At 43.7% G+C, this 20,982-nt stretch overlaps 2 protein-coding genes across 2 annotated transcripts in view; both read right to left on the reverse strand.

Moving 5' to 3' along the window:
• Positions 1–20,982, reverse strand: part of LOC134483260 (disks large homolog 5-like) — a 664,485-nt gene that overhangs the window by 163,214 nt on the left and 480,289 nt on the right. The gene's annotated exons all lie outside the window — the stretch shown is intronic.
• On the reverse strand, positions 8,608–10,333 carry LOC134483256 (DNA-directed RNA polymerase II subunit GRINL1A-like). The gene has a single exon (XM_063278538.1). The coding sequence runs from the start codon at positions 10,331–10,333 to the stop codon at positions 9,239–9,241; it is 1,095 nt and encodes a 364-aa protein (XP_063134608.1). The 3' UTR covers positions 8,608–9,238.

Consider the following 20,982-nt stretch of genomic DNA (forward strand, 5'->3'; position numbering starts at 1 on the left):
ATTTCTTCTAACTGGCAGTGTCATTGTTAGCTTTATATATTAGAGATGTGTGTTACAAACATGTTTCTAAAATACCAAAACTATTTGGAACGTGTAGACCAAGATTCAGCCTGTAACCTATTTGCACTTCTGGGGCATTTGGTATTTCACATAGGGACACTGATAAGTCTGTTGAACATATCCTCCCCGGAAATGCGTTTTAAATCCAAAGTTGTTGGCTTAGAGTATCAGGGTAGGACATCTGAGTGTCTCCAATCACTCAAGTTTTCTGGATGGTGAATTTATCATCTGAGTTCTGAAGCCACAGGGGTGAGGGTCCTGAAACCAAGCTGTACCCTGTTCAGCTGATAATAATCCTGGAGAAGCCATCTCCGTGGTCCATGTAAGCACGTGATGTCCGGCATAGGGAACACCTGGCTGCTTACGTCTCTTGGTCTCTATAGAGTAGTGGGAGAACTGAGATCCCCTGAGGAGGTCTCTTAAGCATAGACCAATCGCCTAGCAGTGACACTGGGTTCCTGGCTTGTTCTCCTGTTTAGGCCTCACTGAGGTCTATGAACACTCTATGCATTCTCCCCATGCAGGTTCACTTGTGTTCTTCTACCTACAGACACTGGGAGAGAAACATCATCCCCTGGCACTGAACTAAGCACGAATCAGGCCATGAAGGAAAAGGAGAGGCTGATTGAAGAGCTGCAGCTCATTACCGAGGAGAGAAATGACCTGAGAGATCGCCTGAGGTTTCTGACAGAGAGATCCATGAAGAACATGTATGAATCGCTCCAAATGCTCTTGTTTCATTCTTGGGTCTGCAAGGTCACCTTCTTATCCTATTAAGGTTTTGGGTTCTAGAAAGCTGTGCCTCCCTAACCACCCTGTGCTAAACCTCACCTCCCATATAGTGGAGATTCAGAACCTGACCCTTCCTGAGGATTGAGATTGAAAATGGACTCATCTGCTTCCATTTATTTAAAAGCAGAACTTGTGGTCTGAATGAAGAATTCAGGGATAAAGTCAGGGAGAGTGAGTTCCCAGTGTGCATTTGCAAAGCCCTTGACAGCTGGTGGCTTTGCAAGATTGTAATTGCAGTGAGTTTATGGTGAGTCTCTGTAATTGCAAGGCAGGGGACTGAGTGCTGGAAGATCCAGGCAGCAGCCTGGGGTAATATATGACCCACCCTGAGTTCATATATTCCTAAATGCCGATATTCATTGTATTCTATCATTTGGGGCCAGGCCACACTTCAGGCCAAATCCATATTATGAAGACCTGGAGAGAATGGAGGAGGCGGTCATGTCAATTCTGCACAACTTAGAGATGGAGAACACTGAGATCCATGAGAACAACCATAAGCTGAAGAAGGAGATTACCTTCTCTAGGTAAGTCCTGGTCAGAAAGGCTATCACTTGTGGAATGGCCATTTCTGACTTTCTTTGTTCTGGATTGGACGGTCTTCAGCTCTGGTTCAATCTCTTGTGCCATTTACCCATCAGTGTTCCAGGGTCATTAGGACTCAGTTTTCAGTTCCATAAAAGACTGTTCCTCATCCCAGGATTGTCTAGGCATCTTCAGAAGGCTCTAGAGAGAACAGTACTGATTGAAGTCAGCAGAAGGTTATTAGGCTGACCTGGACCTATGGTGTCACACCAGGTTTTACAAAACTCAGTGGGTGGACCACATGGTTAGCATGACCTTCTCTTGGTTCTACTGACCTCCTTTGAAGGTGTTGGCCCACTACTAATTGATGTTTGCCCCATGCATTGGGCTTTCATGGATAGTTGTAGATCCATGTTCTTTCTCAGAGGTGTGGACACTAATTGGTGTCAGGCCAAGCAAACAATTTGTTCTTCCCCGAATTAACTCTTTATGGTTTGTGCAGCAGCCTTATATGTATCAAGATGCATTTTATTAAGTCTTCATGGGTATCGGGGACCTGGTAGAGTTAGTGGGACTTGGGAGTAGGAATGGGAGAAAGGGCCAGCATGATCTTACTATGCAGACTGTATTTCCAGAAACCTGCTCAGCCAGCTCCTGATGGAGAACACATGCAGGAAGAAGTTGGTCCCACTGAAGCAGGAGAGCAAGGAGGTACATCTTGATTGTGCACTGAACCAGAAATATTTGGTTGACTTCAACAAGAAAGATAAAGACCATCAACGGCCAGAACCAGCATTATCAGGTAGGGACGAGCAGATATGTTAGCTTAACAATATCTGATAAAATTTGCCAATTTGATACATCTTTGCTTCTCTTACCACCTTTCTAATTTACACTCACAACCAGCCAACCACCTCATGTAATGGAATTGTTCATTGCTCTGCCTATGCACAAGTATTCTAGGAAGTTAACCACTTTTCAGAAACTGAATTATTGTGCAAGCATATTTTGCTGCTCTTTTTGAAGCTGCAGTCTAGAAATGGTGACATATGAATAACATGTCATATTATTGCATATCCATGTGACACATTGGATCCTATGTAGAGTTTTGAACAATCTCTTGGTTCTTTGACAAATGACACTCTGTGGTCATGTGACCTCTTGTGTAGGAATCACCTTTGGGATAAGAACAAAGTGCAAATGTCAAATTAGTACTTGTCATTGGCTTTAACCTTGGTGACATATGGACATCTCCTTTCTTCCTGCAACCCAATGAGGTTCCTTCCATTGCCCTGTTCTTGGTTTGCACTGGTATAAGTCTGGGTCCCATATTGGCAGCCCACATTACTGTGAGGCTCTGTGGGGATTTTGCCCAGCCCACAGAGTTAGCAACAATGATATCAGTTAAAAGGTCCATGTCGACTGTCCAATAGACCTGAGGTGGTAGAAGGCAGCATTCTGACAGCTGGCTTGCATTTCCCCACCAAATCAGTGTCTGAAAAACTGCCTTCCTCTCCCAGGTCTCAGAAAGTACAAGAGAGTTGGAATTGGACACACACCAGGAAGAGAGCTTCCTGAAGAATAAGTTGCTTTCTCAGGAGTCCCTGATGACCAACATCCTGAATGGTAACAACATTTTTTGGATGAGTATTCATCCTCTGAGTTAATTTGTCATTTCTTAGAGACCCTAAATTTATATACCACTAAGCCAGCCTGACTGATTGAGGTCTTACTTTATTCTCAGAAAACAGCACTTGAGAGACAACTTGGGGGACCGCCTTTCATTATGTGTGCTAGAGGAGAAACAGCAATACGTCTGTGCTTCTAAATGTTCGTTAAGAATATGCTTTTAGAAATATTTTTGTTATGATTTTAATTGAAGTTTTCTTTTTGTTGTTTCATATTTATATGTTCTTGTTACTATTTTTACTTTCAAATATTTTTAAATATTTTTATTCATTTTAATCCTGTTTTGTTGTTATAATGTATTTGTTATGAATAAATTTGAATTCTATCTCTTGACTATTAAGACCATCATTCTTACTCAAGGGTTCTGTCCCCTCCTGTGGACTTCGAACTGACAGCTAGAGATGGATCTCTGCATGTTCCATGGAGCCTGAGCTAATAAGAGAATTCAAAGTCACCAAGGGGTACCCAGTGTGACAGTGTCTTTTGTGTGGACAATGTGGCTATGTCTCTGACACACACTTTATGATGTAATCACTGACATGCTTTACCCAATTGTTAGGGTCCATGTGGTTCTTCTGAGAGATCAGCAGATGCTCTATCCTGTGAGTCATCACCACAGCTCCTGCAGGTGGCTTTTGTTATTCCACATGAGGTGCTGTATTATGTGGACAGGATCTCCTCCAATTAAATAGAGAGATCTCAGGAGATGTGTACTCACAGGTAACTTACTGAGCTGTGCGTGCTCAACGTGTTAGGTTGTCAGGCATCCCTACAGGGCTCTGGTGTTCCCACTGCTCAGTGTGGGTCAGAATCATCCTCCAGCATCACTTAGTGTCCATATTAGAGCAGATCTTTCACCTATTATCAGTGATGACCATATGTATTCTGCACATCTGACAAAATACAGAATAGAAACTAGCTTCCTGTAGGCCAGATTCACATAATGAGTTTTTTGATTGTTAGCATGAAAATTATTTTAATCTAAGCAGTTTAGTGGGGAACCTCAAGAGCATCCATAGTGAATGCAGCCTGCAACTATGAACACAGGTTTCTGTTGGAGAGCAGGCCTGTGAAGCCCAGAACCTAGGTGGGACAGTTCAAGCTACCCTTTTTCCATGGCCAATCTGGGATCGTATTGAGAATGTATTTTTTCCAGGTGACTGATTTCCAATTTATGGAATTGAACTAACTTACTGAGAGTGCAGGTGACTCACAGAGTTAAAGTACAGAAGGACCAATCCAGAATGTCCACAAAAGCTTGCTGTCACCCCAGGGCTTTTAAAGGTCAGCAGCTAGAGAAACAATGTAGTATTTGGTTATTCTCATGCTTAGGTCTAGTCATTCATTATAAGCTGACCATGACACAAAAAAGAGTCATCTGTGTCACAATAGAAACTAGTTGTAACTAGATTCACACCACACTATCACATTACTACTGTGTTTGAGGTTCTCAGTTACTATCTAAGAACCTGGAAGAGGCCTGGGTCTTGCTACACAAACTCATAATTTATGTCTTGATGACACTGTGTGCTTTGTTCTGTTGATGCTACCATTGGCATACAATACCTTGGATACTTTGTGCTGACATCTGTGACATGAGACAATAGTTCATGTCATGTCTAACCTGAATAAACTGTCCTTAGAGTACAGTGTGGTTGGAGGGGCCTTCTTTTCCTGTGAGATAGCAAAACATTTCCATTCTTCAGTCAAGTCTGTCAGCCATTGTCCAGTGCCTGTCTTGAGATGTGCACCTTTTCAGCTGAGAGTCTTCATCCAGGCTGCTCTGTAATTCTGTAGAGGATTAATAGGGTTCCAGCCCTAGGATTTAATTCAGTGTGACTGCACTTGCCGAACATGCTCAAAGCCCTGTGATCCACCCTAGCCCTCTGTGCTTTAGAGAGAAAAAAAAAGAACCACATTGCACTTGAAATTTCTTTCAACAAAAGGAGAGCCTGCATAGGGCCTTTAAGTACCTCTAAGCCCCAGCTTCCCCACAGCTCCCTCCATCAATTCCATTATTGGTGTATTTTCATTACTGCTCACTTTCTTCCTTGTGTGCAAAGAATGTGCACCATGTCTGTGAAATGTGTGTGTGTGTGTGTGTGTGTGTGTGTGTGTGTGTGTGTGTGTAGTCCCTAGTGAAAACTGTCGAGGTGCATGCAGACTCATGCTACTACTGTCTCATGGCACCTTGGAGGGAACACTGAAATCATGGGCTACTTTGATACAGCCTAAACCGGGTGTGCATGGTTTTCAGTTAGATTTTGACATCATCACTGCTACAGAGGGCAGAAAAAGCTTCAGTAGTCACATGAATGTGATCAATCAGTGTTAGTGTGTGCATTCAATAAAATATCCATTTTTGACTAAGGTAGATGCTTCTGTATTTTGTGGGGTGACCAGTTGTCAATGTCTAGTGAATTGGGGGCCCTGGGTATGGATGCATACCCCCAGGACACAGGGGGTGCAGAGCAAAGGCAGAAGGAACTGCACACAGTTGCAAGCTTTATTAATCCCTATATAGCTGGGAATGTTCATTACTACAATTTTCATTTTGTCAAGATACCATAAGATCATTATTCCCAGGATACCAGGAACAACTGAGGGAAGACTAAACAAAGAAATACGAATGAACAAAGGCTTCTTCTCAAAATATTCATATAACAAATCACCTCTCTTATTATAATCAAAATATACTCACCATTACCAAGACAGCGTTAGAACCGCTTGCACAGAGACAGAACATAGCAGAACATAGCTTAGGCCAAGTGAGAAAACATTTTCTTCTCCAGGGTAGCATTCTAGCTCCTACTTGTATCTGTCACCAGGCCTTTCTTGACCCTGCCTGGGAGCTGCATATCTATGTCTTAACAATTCCTTCTTTTTTCTTTTGTTTTAAAAGAAACACTTTCCACAACATAGCAAAATGTACTTGTAGGGGTTTAATCATGTAAAAATAAAGCAACATAATACATAATGTACATAAGATTATGGCAAAACTAGCTCCTCCCATGCTATGGAAAACCCTTTGAAGCCAAGCCTTGGGATCTAATCCTGTCAATTGATCATCCAATAATTTAGCTATTTACATAGGGGTAGTATCTTCTAGCTGTTTACCAAAAGACATTCGAGCATCGTATTTCAAGGCATTAATTACTTTTGTAGCACTTTCATTACCTTCCAAATAAACTTGAATTAACTTCCAATCATGTTCCGTATCATTATCCATATATTTATTAACACAAAAGTAGTAGGATTTCAATCATATCTCAAATCCTCATATTTTTCAATAAATAACATCTTTCGACGCAACCATTCTACTGTTTGTTTTGAAACATCTACTTGATGTTGAAGTCTAGTATCAGTTTTAGTTTGCTCTATCCATAACTCATGTGAATCTTTATGCCAGTCTTCAACAAAATGCTTTGTCTCCATAGATGTTTTTAATGCTATGCTGGAAATGGCTACCAAAGTAGCAACAGAAATAAGGCTTAAAATAGTAGCTATAAACTCCAATAATTCTTTTACTGTTCCTCAGCAGATTATTAAAAAATTCAATAATCATATAATTAAGAGGATCTTGAGACCATTGATGTCTCAAATTAACAGGCATCCATACATATATTTTTTGCTGAATATCATAATAGAATATTGATTTATATTAAACTGAATAGATGAATCAATACATGAATACTAATGACAGTACAAGCAAATCCATTAGCAAAATTAAATCTACCTATTAAAAAGAAATATGGCATAGGAATACAAGTAGTAACCTTTTCTTTCTTAAATTTTGTAAAATTATACTGAGAGGCAGATTGAGCAGTCCCAGAAAAGCTTCCATTAGCAAGCACATCTTCTTTTAATGCAATGACAGTCTTCCACAAATGAGCTTGAAACGCAGTAGGATCTTCCACAGAGGCCAGTCGAACATCAGCAATGCCTCCATCTCCACATTCCATCAGCAAGCATCCATTAAGGCGTTCATTCTCCTCTCAGTTCATCCTGGTAACATTTGACAAATCACAAGTGGTAACATTCCATTCTGAACATGTATTAATAATTGGCCATAAGGACCCCAGTTTATTCATTTATCTTGAATAATTTTTCCAAACATACCAGGGCAATATTTCCAATTGCATGGGAGATATTTTAAGCCTACATAAGTAAACCAAGCACAAGTAGGATATACTGGCTCGCTAACAAATGTAATGTTATTCCAATTTTGGTTATAGACCAAGCTGTCAATCCTGGAGACTGTAACAATTATTCCTGGTAATCGCCAATTTTAATAACCCATTTGTAGGCCTGGTCTCTTTCCTAAACACAAAGGCATCTTTAATCCAGCATAAGGAAAATTATACAAAGCTCCATCACGTCTATTCAAAAGGTCAAATTATTCCAAAGAGATGATAAAATGCTTGGGGTGGTGTGTAAAACCACATCTGTTTGCCCGCCAAGTAGCAGGTTCAAATAAAGGTGGACAAGGAATATAAGCCTGATAACTCGCATTGGCCGCAACAGAAGAAACCGTGAGTAAAGCACACACTGCTAACAATACGTGCTCAGCAGTAAAGGACTTCCTGTAGGAGACAACATAGTTTTCCTTTCAGGGCTTAATCGCTTCACCTAGGTAATGGGGTTGTCACTGCATCGATCCTTCTCCGTTGTCATTTGTTGACACTAAGAGAAGCCAGGGCCTCAGTAATGGAGGACACCTCCTTCATCTCAGGAGAACATCCATCAGGAGAGAATGTAGCTGGTTTAACTGGCTTCTTCTGAGGGTAGGGAGCGGTTCTTATCATTCTGTGCTTGGATCCGTCTCCCGGGTAACCAGAATTGTCCCCCATCCTGTAAGGAGACAAAACCCTCTCCCCTACATACAGTAATGTACCTTCCTGTCATTCAGCATCTCGGGCAATTTTTATCCATATTTTCTGTTCCATGCCATCAGGGAGAAGTCCAATAAAGAGTCTATCTGCTCTTTATATAACTTCACCTTGTGGTAAATTAAGAAGATTAATAAAAAATAATGCTTATGCCAATATTACTCTGGGACTGGTATGCCAACCCCATTCAGGCTGTGTAAGGTCATCTCTTTTCCTCCTTTTTAATTTTATATTTTGTCATTTCAGGGTATGGTGAACTCTTTCAACAAAAGCTTGTCCTTGTGGATGGTATTCTATACCAGTAATATGTACAATATGATATCATTGACAAAATGGTTTTTTTTTTTTGCTCTGATTGGTATTTTATTTCTCCTTTACAAGTTCCACATAATAGACAAAGGCTTTTTGATAACATTGTTATCTTTGTTGAAAATGATCATATAATCATTTTAAACAGCACAAATGTGCACATACAGGACTGAGGTTTCTGCAGCCTGTAAACACCTCTGTGGGTTTAACGAGGGAAAATGCAATATACTGACAATTCAACTGTAACTCTTAGAAAAACACCGGTTTCCTTACCAAGCACGAGTGTCCTGTACAGGGACCTATCATCCCAGACGGCAATGAGTTCAAGCCTAGGGCAGCCAGGAGCAGCTCCCCACACCAGCTCAGAAGACCCTCCCCACCCAGCACTTCTTCCAAGTGCTCCTTAACCTCATCACAGGTGACAGCAGTCGCCCCAAGAGAGGACAGAGCAGCAGACACAGTGGTGGTGGTTCCCGAGTGTTGTGTGGGGCATTTCACATCCAGCGTCTCAGGAACCTGTCCATGCAAGCATGCGTACCATTCTTTAGACTGCTCCCCTCATTTCTCGAGTGAGGGGACCAGGCCTTCCTAATTCACTTTAGGTGCCTGGGGTAACAAAGTATTTCACCAGAAGGGGTGTAAGCAGTGCTATCTGATAAGAATACGAAGAAGGAAAAAGCAGATATCTTAAAGAAAACGTGTGTTCTACTCACACTAAAATATCAGACTAATGCACAATATACTGCAAAACTGTAACACAATACGGACAAACACAATGTTCAAATATAGAACTGTTCAAGCATGTGAAGATCATCTTCTGTAAGACAAACTGGGTTCTTATTTTGTAGCTACCTTTGTGTAACTTAAACTGCTGTCCCTCAACAAGGTCTGACACTGTCTTGGTACTTGTTAGGAAGTTCGATGAGACAATGTAAGCTCAACAGTCGACTCCCGGGATCTCCCAGCGCTCATTTTCAGCATTTGTCCGAGGACTGGGCATCATCTTCATCCCTCACTTCTCGGTATCTCCCTGAAGACTCCCCTTCTGGATTGTAGCTCTGCATTGTAATATTCAGTCTCTCGGCTAGTTTCTGTGCTGCGAGCTTTGCCCACATCTCCTCATAATTCTGCTTCTGCTCTTTCTGCAGAGCCAGCGACTCTTCTATGGAGAGCAGCTGTGCAGGCAGGTGGTGGAGCAGAAGAAGGCGAGCTGCTGTGACATCATCAAGATGCTGCCTAGCCCTGCGTCGCTGCTCTTCTGAGGAAGCAGGAGACTGAGCCCTCTGACAATGACTTGGTGAGTCACTCTGTTGTGTGGGTAACACATTGGTCTTAAACTTATGAGGAGGGGGCACTGGGTTTCTAGCTCGCATTTTTAGCACTGTCATGTAATGAGGCTTCTTAGGAGTCTCACTCTGCAGTCCTGGAAAGTTCTCAGTGCTGGTGTTTTCTTCTGAGGGTTCAGTCTGGTCTGTAGTTCTGATCTTTTGCACTTTAGTGATAAACAGACTGTCGAGGCTGCTGGAAACCTCTTCCGCTTGACTTGAATGCTGGGGGAGATGTTCATTAACTTCAGATGGGGGAGCCTGGGCTGTGATGCGGACAGACAGGCTGGTACTCACTGTGCAGCCAGTCTCCAAAATCTCTTCATTGCCTTTGTGAGTGAGCTGTGTAGGTCCCTGAGTTTCTGAGGTTGTTTTAGATGATTCAATGTCTACTGACGAACATTCAGGAACTAATGATGAAGTATCAAGCATCAGGTCAGAATTCTGGGCCTTGTCTATGTCGGTATCAACTCTTGTGTTTGCTTTATACCTTAGCTGACAGTCAACACTAACAGGATGAAGTAGTTCAGTTCTCCCTCTGACCTCTTCACTTTCTGAAATGGCAGCTCTCAGTTTGGCAGTGGTGTCTGAGATCTTTTTACCTTTGTCGGGCAATTTGCAAATGAATTTTTCTTTGCGTAAAAGTCTCTCCTGGCGCCTCAACCTCTCCCCCAGCTCCACCAAACTCTGCTGCCCCACGTCCTCAGGAACTGGGGGCTCGAAGCCGCGGGGCAGGGAGCACATTGTGCATGGGCTGAGGCTGGCCCCGCAGGCAGGGTTCCCCAGCAGGGCCCATGGTGGTCGCAGGCTCTAGGGCAGCGGCAACTCTGGAGCACGTGCAGGAGTCGCCATTTTCCCGGAAGAGCCGACAAAATTGTTTAAATTGATAAGAAATATATGTTGGTCCATAATCAGTTTTAATTTAGGAAGGCGGTCCCATAACAGCAGAAGTTTCCAATAGATGCTGTATAACATGAGCAGTGCGTACTCCTGGCAATGGTGTAGCCCACACAAATTTTGAAAAATTATCTATGCTTACATGGATATATGAATGACGACCAAACTCAGAAATATGGGTTCCATCCATCTGCCACGATGTATTAGGTTGCATTCTTCTGGGATTAATTTCAGATGGAATACATTTTATAAGTGAAGGCTCACAAATACCACAATTAGCAATAATTTGTTTGGCTTCAGAATAGGGAACCTTATATTTAATATGCAAATATCCTGTATTGGCATTATTGTAACTGTTTTCTTCTGGGGTAGCAAATGCCACTAATTGATCTACCATATGATTGCAATGTGTTAAAGATCCTGGCAATCTTGAATGTGATCTAATATGTGTAATAAATATTCTAGAGTTTCAGAATAACAATAGTCCTTTAATATGTGAGAATAACATTTAATATAGGCTTAGATGTAGAAACAACAGCAGTTGCAATATTCTGTACTACTCCTACAACATAAGCTGACTCGGCTATAATATTTTTACATCATGAGTAAAATCCAGCAATACATTAATTACTGCTAATACTTCATTTTGTTGTACTGACCCAAAAGAAGATTCTTGTCCCCAAATTTATCTTTGGTCCAATAAGCCATCTGTCTTAGATCTTTGGTCTTAGAGCCATCTGTAAACACAGTAACAGCAGATGGTAATGGATCAACAGAAATTAGTGTATTTATCACATTTTTTTTGTTGTTTTCTTAAGCAATCCCAAAATTTACTATGGGGAAAATGAAATTCAGTATTTCTAGTGTAAGAAATCATGGCTAATTGAAAAACTTCAGACGTCTGAATTAAATATTCCACTTTATTTTTGCTTAATGAGAGAACAAAAGCAGCACAATCATATCCCCACAGTGTAACAGGTCTTTGTATGCCTTGCTGAATAATTAAAGAAATTTGTTTCTCACATGTTGTTAATGTTTTGTTAAAGTTAAATTTAATATATATCCATTCTAAAGGCAACTCATCTTGAGCTAAAGTGCCTATAGGTTATTCAAGAGTATTTCAATGTATAAATTAATAACTCTATCTGGATCAATACGTGCCAAATATGCATCTTCCATTTTCAGAAAAGATATCCTCTTCCATGCCTTCATATAAGCATTAATATCCCCAGTCTCCTTTATAGGTAATTATGCTCTCCTATACTCTTCATTAGCATTTTCAAAAGCAAGCATTTTCAGCAGTTGTCCTCTAGCTTCCTCTCCTACCACTGTTCTTTCCATTGTTAATTTTAGTATACATAAAAACTTAATATATGGTTTATAGAAAGTTTCTGCCCTTTTCAACCAACCACTATCATCCTTTATAAAAAGTTGGTTGGGCCACACCTTGAACAGATGATAGACATTGTACCAGGATAGACATTCTTTATCAGCAGGTCTCAGGGTAGGACTGGATATGTGACCCTGTGCTATAGCACTGTCCAGAGTGGTAAATGCAGCTTCTGAAGAGGAATGCAGGCCTGGCCTCTAGACCTCCACCTTCCAGGCCTGTCTGGAGAGCCTGATGCCCTGGCAAAAGAGACTCCTTCTCTCCAGAGGAGCACTGCAGTCAAATGACATCTCAGTGATGAAAACTATCAGTCCCCAAAGGCATGCCACTGAGCAGAGATAGCCTCAGTCATGCACCTCGGGCCATCCCCAGTTCCTCGTGTCAATAACTCAACCCTTTCATGAACTAGATGGCAATACTTGAGGCAGGATGATCAGTAGTTTACTGGCCAATCTGAGCTCTATGAGATGCTCTCCCTGAAATCAGAGCCAGCAGGAAATTCAGTATGAAAGCTCTTTGTAGCCAAGCTCAACAACCCGGTTCAGAGCCTGGGACCCCACACGGTAGGATAAAGTGACTCCCATGGCTTTTTCCTCTACCTTCAACACTCATGCTTTGGAATGCACACCCCTACAATGAGATCAATACACATGGAATAAAAATTAAACAGAAAAATTAATGAAGACAAAGCAGACAATGTTTTAAAGGATCCTGGGAGTCCTCACTCTGCACTTCCCTTTCCTTTGCCTTGGGAACATCACCTGCACCAGAGGCTGAGACTTCCTGCAAGAGATAGAGGAGAGATGCACTGTTCATTCCGCTGGAGCTGTGCAAAGACCAGAGCCACCTGTCTTTTCCTGATAGTGGGAGCTGGGCCCAAGTGTGGGCTGCTCCTACTAGAGGCACCACAAGAAGAGGACCACCTTCCTCAAACCTTCCAGCAGGGCTGGGAGCTGGAGGCTTCTGGTGTTTGCTTCTCCCTGCAGCAGGGGGCAAAACGTGGGCATATGAGGTAACATGGAACCCTGTAATTCTACAAAGTGCAGAAGCTCCTGATATCCCTCATGGTGCCCCAGAGCCTGTCCACCACACATGGAGGCTTCAGTAACATGGCCTTGTCCTGACCTGTGTGCACTCTGCATCCTCACTCTCTACCTCCTGCTTTTCGGGGTTGGAAGTCTCAGGTGTAGGAGGCGCCTACCATAGGCCTCTTCTCTCAGCATTTCAGCATTTTACATTTTATGTAGTTTGTGGTCTTCCTGTGCCATGATATGCACATGGAGAGCAGAGGACACAATGTGGACTCAGTTCTCTACTTTCACCAGATGATCAAACTGAGGCCATGAGGCTGGGTGGCAGAGCCTTTACCTGCCGAGCTGTTATACCCACTTGACCTTCACCAGGCATCCTTTGCTGTACACAGATATATCAGCCTGTGACCCTCATCCTCCAGACTCTTATGAAGCAAACCCCATAGGTGTGGAGCTCTCATGTTAGCCAGGCCTAAAGGGGAAGGCAGCAAGCCCTTCAGGAACTCTAGAAAAATGTCTGTACTGGGACTAAACTCGTGCTGCCATGTAGGGCTACATTTTTCCTTTAAAACAGGAGGATTTGTGGTGGTGGTGGTGTACACCTTGGACCCTAACACTTGGGAGGCAGAGGCAGACAGATCTCTGTGAATTCTAGGCCAGCTCCCTCTATAGAGCTAGTTCCAGGTCAGCTACACAAAAGAAACCCTGTTTCCAAGAGTAAAACAAAGAAAGAGGAAGAAAGAAAGAAAGAAAAAAAGAAAGAAAGAAAGGATTTATATTTTGTATACAATGAGATGCCTGCATGTCTATACCTGAACCATCATGTTAACTATGACTCTTGTCACATCTGTATTAATTCAAATACTGAGGGCTAAATGGTTAAATCTTAATGACAATACAATTGGGGGTGGTGCTGAAGAGATGGATGGTTTAGTGGCTAAGAGCAGAAGACCAGGGTTCAGTTCCCAGTGCCCACATGGTGGCTCGTATTAGCCTGTAATTGCAGTTCAATGGAATCGTTCTGGACTTCATGGGCACCAGACATACCACATGGTGCACAAGCATTTATTAGGTGAAACACTCAGGCCCATAAAAATAAGTAAACAAAATATATGGTTAACAGACACTGTGATTCAGGAAGTTCTTAGTGACTTTGGTTATCATTTCTCTCTCATTGAGAAATGTCTTCCTCATGGCTCGGCCTCCCTGGCTTCTAGGACATTTCCTAGCTCTGTGGAGCATGAAGTACTCAACACCATAAGCCAAGCATTGCAAAGCCATCTACACCTTCACTGCTACACCTTCACCATGGCTGTGTCTAAAGGGAGAGACTTGGAATCCCACAGATGCAAGGCCAAACCTGTTGGGCTATGTGAGCCCAGCCACCCAATAGTCAGATCTACTTCTGTCCTTGGCTATGGCATGAGGCTCTTAAGACAAATTAATCTGAAGGATCTCAACAGCTATGCTGTTAGACCTCTCATTGCTCTGCCCGACCTACAAGCTCCTTTACTGGCTCAAATTCACACCCGAACTCCTCTCCTGCCTCAGCCACCATCAGCTCTTCTTCTCCTCTCCACCTCTGCTCTGAATAATCCACACTAAGGTGGACGTTAACCTCTCCATGGACCTCCAGACGTATGCTTGTGATTACTCTTCATTGGCTGTTTTGTATGGGTAGGCGGGTTCTTCTAGTCTCATGCAAACACTGCTCACGCATTTTGGATCTTACAACACCCTCTTGATTGAGAATCCTGACTAATGACTGACTGAGCCTTCCATGCCTGAAGTCACCCTCTGTCTCCCAGTCCAAGATGAGAATCTCCACCCTAACCCCATGGTGTCCAGTTTCATCTCAGAAGCTAGGCTCTGCACTACCCAATATCATTAGGTTCTCTGCCTCTAATTCTCTGTTAAATCGTTCCTCTCTTCTTTAAAACAAATTCATTTTGTTGTTTATTTTTTGAGACAGGGTTTCTCTGTTTGGCCCTGGCTATTCTGACAGGCTCTCTGTAGATCAGACTTGTCAGGAAACCAGATATCTGCCTGCCTCTGCCGCTTAAGCACTGGGATTACTGGATTGTGTCAGCATGTTTAATTAAAAATTAATTAGTGGCAGTGCATGTTGGCACATGCCTTTAATTCCATCCGTTGGGAGGCAGAGGCATTGTGAGTTCCAGGACAGCCAAGGCTATAAATTAACACCTTGTCTCAAAGAAAACAAGCCAAAAATGAAACAAAAATGTTGCAATATGGTCTTAGGTATGTAACTAAGTCTGTTCTTGAACTCTGAATCCTCCCACTTTCACTCAGGTGCTAATCAGCAGGCTTCTGTCTTGACTTTCACTGCGCACTCAGGGCTGCCAGGACAGTTACCTCTTCCAGTCTAACTCCTGACTCTCTCATCAGCATCATCACAAAACTCCTGCTAAGAATTAAGGAAACCTGAATTCTAAGGGACAGTCAGAGCTCCTGTATTTCCAAAGCTCACTCTAATACAGATGGATCCTATGCTGCAGTAAAATGGTCACAGCTGGAGGTCTTAATTCCAGGACTTGGGACAGAGGGGTTGGAGGATCTTGAATTCAAGGTTATTTTTATGTTACATTGTTGCTCAAAGCGAATTGGGCTGCTACAAGATACCCTGTCTCAAAACTATACCAAACACACCTAAATTGAAACAGAGGAGTTTGAGTGGGCACAGATGGGAAAGCTCGGCACTTTATGGCTAAGCCACCTGCTGCCAGCACCAAAGTCCATGCACAGCCCCCATTCTGAGCTGTGTCTGGGACCCCACTTAGGAGCACGCACCAAAGTAGCTCAGATCCAGGGCTTTTGGTCTAAGAGGAATTCAGGCAGTCACACTTTGGATGCCAGTTCTCCAGCTCAACTGCCTGTCAGCCCAGGATCTGGTCTTAGTCATGGCTTGGCACCCCTAAATTCCTCCCAGCTGTGCTCTGAACTCACCCTGTGCCCCGTTCTGATGAATCTGCCATTCTCCATGCCAGTAGCCTCAAGAAGTCCCTCACATCTGAAGCACCACTCTGAGTGCACTAAATACTGCAGGGGAGGGGCGTGGCCAGCAGAGCACCCACCCCTTTCAGCTGTAGAACATTTAGCTCTAGAGTGAGCACTGCTGTGCATTGTGGAACTTAAGCAGTATCCCAGCCTTGGCCTGGGAAGAGCCATTGACATCCACACTTTCTGGGGTGACATTGTCTCCTGAGGATAGATTCAGGTCAGGAGCAGCAACTGATGTTCACGAGAGACAAACTTTCTTCACCACCTGCCCATGCTGGCCCTAGGATCTGGGCTTTTTGGGTGACATGAGTGCTGAGCCCCCCCAGGTAGATGGGTTTTCAGGGGTCAGGTGGTTATTGTCACCAAAGGTATCCACAAGGATAAGTCATACTGTACTAATTCCCATATTAGATCCCTTCTCACGGGTCACAGAGGCCGTGCTGGTTCCTAAATGTGGACCCAGGTTCCTGCGCACTTTTGAGGAGACTGGTCAGGGCGCAGGCTTCAGGACATTTTGTATGAATTATTTTGGGGGATTTTATTTTTACTGTTGGGGACAAACCTAGGGCTGCCATGTGCTGGGAAAAGGCTTTGCCACAGCTGTAGATCATCCCTAATTATAAACTCCTAAATTCTCCCAATCCTGGAACTTTCTAGGTCCCTCACATGATGCAACCTTTGGGGGATTCCTCACATAGAATCATGGGGTGGATTGCATCCCAAAGAGAGACAGTGGGAAATGTTCCCCAGTGTCTGCCTGTGGCTGTGGTGATGAGAGTGCTGACCAGTGGATGGCAGGCCCCATGTGAAACCCTTTTGGTTTCCACTTGAATGGAATCTTCACCATGCCTTTTTTTTTTTTCCTTGAAACACAGGTTGCCCTGGAACTTACAGTCTTCCATCACCCTGACTCAGTTTCCCATGACTGGGATCACTGGCTTAAATTACTATGCCCATCTTTCCTTTTTTGTATTTATAAATCTTCTAAAAGCCAGAAGGATCTAGAATTTAAAATTTTGCGGTCCAAGGCATTTCCAACAGGGGATTCTTGACCTAGGAGTATCCAGACCAGTGTTTATTGTGTGGGTACTTCATTCCCAGAACAACTTATGTTTGACAAAGAGTTCCAAGGTGTGATGTCACTGGGCATCAGGCGGTGTCCCAAATAGCACCACTGACTCAGGTTGTAATTTAGGCTGGAGAAACTTACTAGGACCCTGGTAATCCTAGCCCCCTGTGGCCTCACATGTCCTTAATCTGATCTAGTGATGAATCAACTGCTCTTGAGGGTGGACTGGAATTCTAGTCACTGTGAGGCATGAGCATTAGGACCCTACAGCCACTCTGGGCTCCATAGGAAGACCCTGTTTCAATAGTAAAAGGAGTCACCTTCCAGTTCTTACTGTCTTCCCTGAGGCCTTCCTGCTGGAGTTAGAATAGCTGTCTCATCAAGTTGAAGTAGAGTGCAGAATGTTGGTGCCTTCTATAATGAGGACTAGTGACAGATAGTCTATGGAAATTCTAGAAAGATCTACAGGTATTTATGTCCTGTGCATGGGAATTGCTGGCTTCCCTGTGTCTTTTGCCTTTAATTTGCAGTCCATGGGGCACCTGGGAATGTCCCAAAACCAGGCTGCACACAGGGCTTGTATCATGATTCTCACTTGCACCCAGTGCCTGCCTGATTGTCATAAGTCTGACAGAGCCACTGTATGCTCTCCTGACACCTGCAGAGAGCACTATGTGGGACCCTACCATCCCCACACTGCCCATCAGTGTCTACAATGCCCCTATATGGCACTGAGATAGTCTAAGCTCCTTCCCGCCTATATGCTGCATCAGAATCCGACCATTCTTAATTTCTTCCTCTCACACCCACACTAGAAGCCCTGTACCCACACTAGCCCCAGCTGGCCTGTTGCCTACTGACATCTCATGGACTCTGCTCCAGTCCCCTGCCCTGCCCTGCCCTGCCCCGCCCTGCCACAAATCCCTTCCCCTACCCTGTCCTGCCACAAACCCCTACCCAGCCCTGCCCTCCCCTCCCCCAATCCCCTGCCCTGCCCTGCCCTGCCCTCCCCTGCCCCAATCCCCTGCCCAGCCCTGCCCTGCCCAGCTCCAATCCCCTGCCCTGACCTACCCTGCCCTGCCCTCACTCAGCTGACATTGTGGACATCTCAGGACAGTCACTGGACAATGGCTGACACACTTGTCTGAAGACTGGAAATGTTTCTCGATCTTGGAGAGGAAAGAAGGACCCTCCAACTACACTGTCCTCTAAGGAAGTTTATTCAGGTGAGGGATGACAGGGACTGTTTTGTCTCACGTCACACATGTCAGTAGAAAATATCCTAGGTATTGGATGCCGCTGTTAGCATTTACAGAACAAAGCACATAGTGTTGGGAAGATTAATAAATTATGAGTCGGATTAGAAAACCCCAAGCCTCTTCCAGGTCCTAAGAGGGCAAAAAATACCACCAAACATAGCATTAATGTGATAGGTTGGTTAAATCTAGTTACTAGATTCTAGTGTGATAACTATGACCCTTTGTGTGTCATGCTCAGCTTATAATGACTAGAGGACCTATTCTTGAGAGTCACCAATGCCTCTCCCTTGCTTCTCCAGCTGCTGAGCATTGAAAAGCCCTAATGAGACAGCATCTGTTTGCAGACATACTGGATTATTCTTCTTCACTTTATCTCTCTGAGTCACCTCCACTCTCAGTAAGTCAGTTTAATTCCATAAATTGGAAATGAGTCACGTGGAACATATACTTTCTCAATACAATCACAGATTTCCATGCAAAAGGTGAAACATGAACTGTCCCACCTAAGCTCTGGGCTTGCACAGACGTGCTATGCAAAAGAAACATGTGGTCACAGCTGCAGTCTGCATTCACTATGGATGGTCTTGAGGTCCTCCCTAAGCTGCATAGATTGAGATAATTATCTTGCTTTCTATCAAAAGAATTCATTATGCCAAGTTGGCCTGTAGAAGGAGGCTAGTCTCTTCTGTATTTCATCAGATGTGCTTAATGTATATAATCATCGATAGTAAGTGAAAGATCTGTATGGAATTGAAACTGAGTGATGCTGGAGGATGATCCTGAATGCACAATGAGCAGTGGAGGCACCGGAGCCCGGTGTGGATGCCTAGCAGGCTACCACATTGAGCAGGCACCGCTCAACCACCTGTACATACACATCTCCTGAGATCTCTCTCCTTAATTGAAGGTGATCGTGTCCACCTAGTACAGCACATGCCCTGGAAGGACAAAAGCTACCTACAGGAGCTGTGGTGATGGCTCACAGGTTAGAGCATCTGCTGCTCTCTCAGAAGAACCACATGGTCCCTAACAATCATCTACAATGGGGAATGCTATTCCCTCTTTTGGATCATGAGGGAAATGCACTCAGGAGTGGCCCAGACATACATTTGAAAAAAAGAGATCCATTGAGTTAAATGATAAAAATAAATATAATCAGCAACAATAAAAAACACAGCATATGAATGATCAAGTGAAACAGCACCTATAAAAACCTATTTCCCAAAATGACGTTGATGGTCATTATCTTTGTTGTTTTGAAAGACCCCCTCCCAGAAAGGAATTGTACAAGCCCAAGGCCCTCAACTATAGAAGTAAAAAGTAAGTTTTTAGATATGTGGGACAAGCTGACCCATCATTTAGACAAAATAGCCCAGAAAAGAAAACAAAATGCAGAAACCAGACTAAATTATGGGCACTGCTCCATGGGCCACCTGGCAGGAAAAAGAAAAAGTCCCTGACCCCCCGGAAGCCCTGACCACCATGTACTTTTTGCTAACTCATTGTTATGATTATAGCCAAAATAAGTAACATACACGTATGCCTCATTTACTCCACCAATCACATCCCTGTAACCATGCATCTGCTTCTGTAAGCCTGCTTCTGCTCCCCAAAATACTATAAAAAGCCCACCCTGGCTCTGCTAGGTGCGCCAGTCTTCCGAATTGACTGGGACGCCCACAGACACCTGTGTATCCTGATCAATAAAAATCCTCTTGCTGATTGCAGCCTGTGGACTCGGACTGGTCATTGGGCTTGAGGATCTCCCTCCTGAGGGAAGATTCTCTCTGAGAGTCTTACATATGGGGGCTCGTCCGGGATTGGAGATCCTCTGCCTAGAGACCACCGACCACCCACCGGGAGGTAAGCTGGCCAGTGTTTGTCTTGTCCTGTCTTGTCTTGCTTTGTGACTTGTTCTGTAAATGCTTAGTTACTTGGCTTGGGTCTAGACCGTTTGTATTTGGGCGGGCCAGAGAAGGAGCTGACGAGCTCAGACTTCTCCCCCGCAGCCCTGGAAGACGTTCCAAGGGTGTTTAGAGCCCGGTTTTTCGGGGCTCAGCCTGTATCGGAAGGATACGTGGTTTTGGGTTGGAGGAGAGAGGAGAGAGCCGGATCCACTGAAGGATCCGGACCCTTGTCGCCTCTGTCTGAATTTTTGGTTTCAGTTTGACACCGAAGCCGCGCGGTGCGTCTGTCTGTCTGACTGTTGAAATTGTTTGTCTTCTTTGTGTCCTAATTTTCTTTGAATATCTGTGGAAATTGGTTATAGGATTCTTTGTCTTGGTTTTGTTTGTCTGGTTTGTTTTCTGTGGTATTGTCCAGTGTCTTTTTGGCTTTTGTTTCATTTTTGAACTTTGGATAGACGACTGTGTTTAAAATCTTGGACTGACGACTGTGTTTAAAATCATGAAACTGTTTGCTTTGTTTGTCAAGGAGTTTTACTTGGACCTCTTGGTGCTTAACTTGGAAATAATTTGCTTGAGAAAAATTGTTTTCTGCCGGGGAGTTTTATCTTTCTCTCTTGAGCCTCCTCCCCAAGGAGAGATGCCCCTCCCTTTGCTCCCCTTGTCCAGTCTAGCTGCTGTTAACCGTTGTGTATGAAGAACTCCAGGTTAGCGAGTAACCCTGTCTGAAGCAGGTATTAACAAGAGCCTGAAAGCTTTACCTTAGATCCTGAAGAAAAATTCTCCCTGTTGCTTAAACATTCACAGCTTCTAAGGAAGGGA

This window comes from Rattus norvegicus, chromosome 19, assembly GCF_036323735.1.
Source record: "Rattus norvegicus strain BN/NHsdMcwi chromosome 19, GRCr8, whole genome shotgun sequence".
Classification (NCBI taxonomy): Eukaryota; Metazoa; Chordata; class Mammalia; order Rodentia; family Muridae; genus Rattus; species Rattus norvegicus.

Bases quoted from the DNA above. Each gene is read 5' to 3' on its own strand.
- LOC134483256 (XM_063278538.1), bottom strand. From the start codon at position 10,333: ATGTGCTCCCTGCCCCGCGGCTTCGAGCCCCCAGTTCCTGAGGACGTG.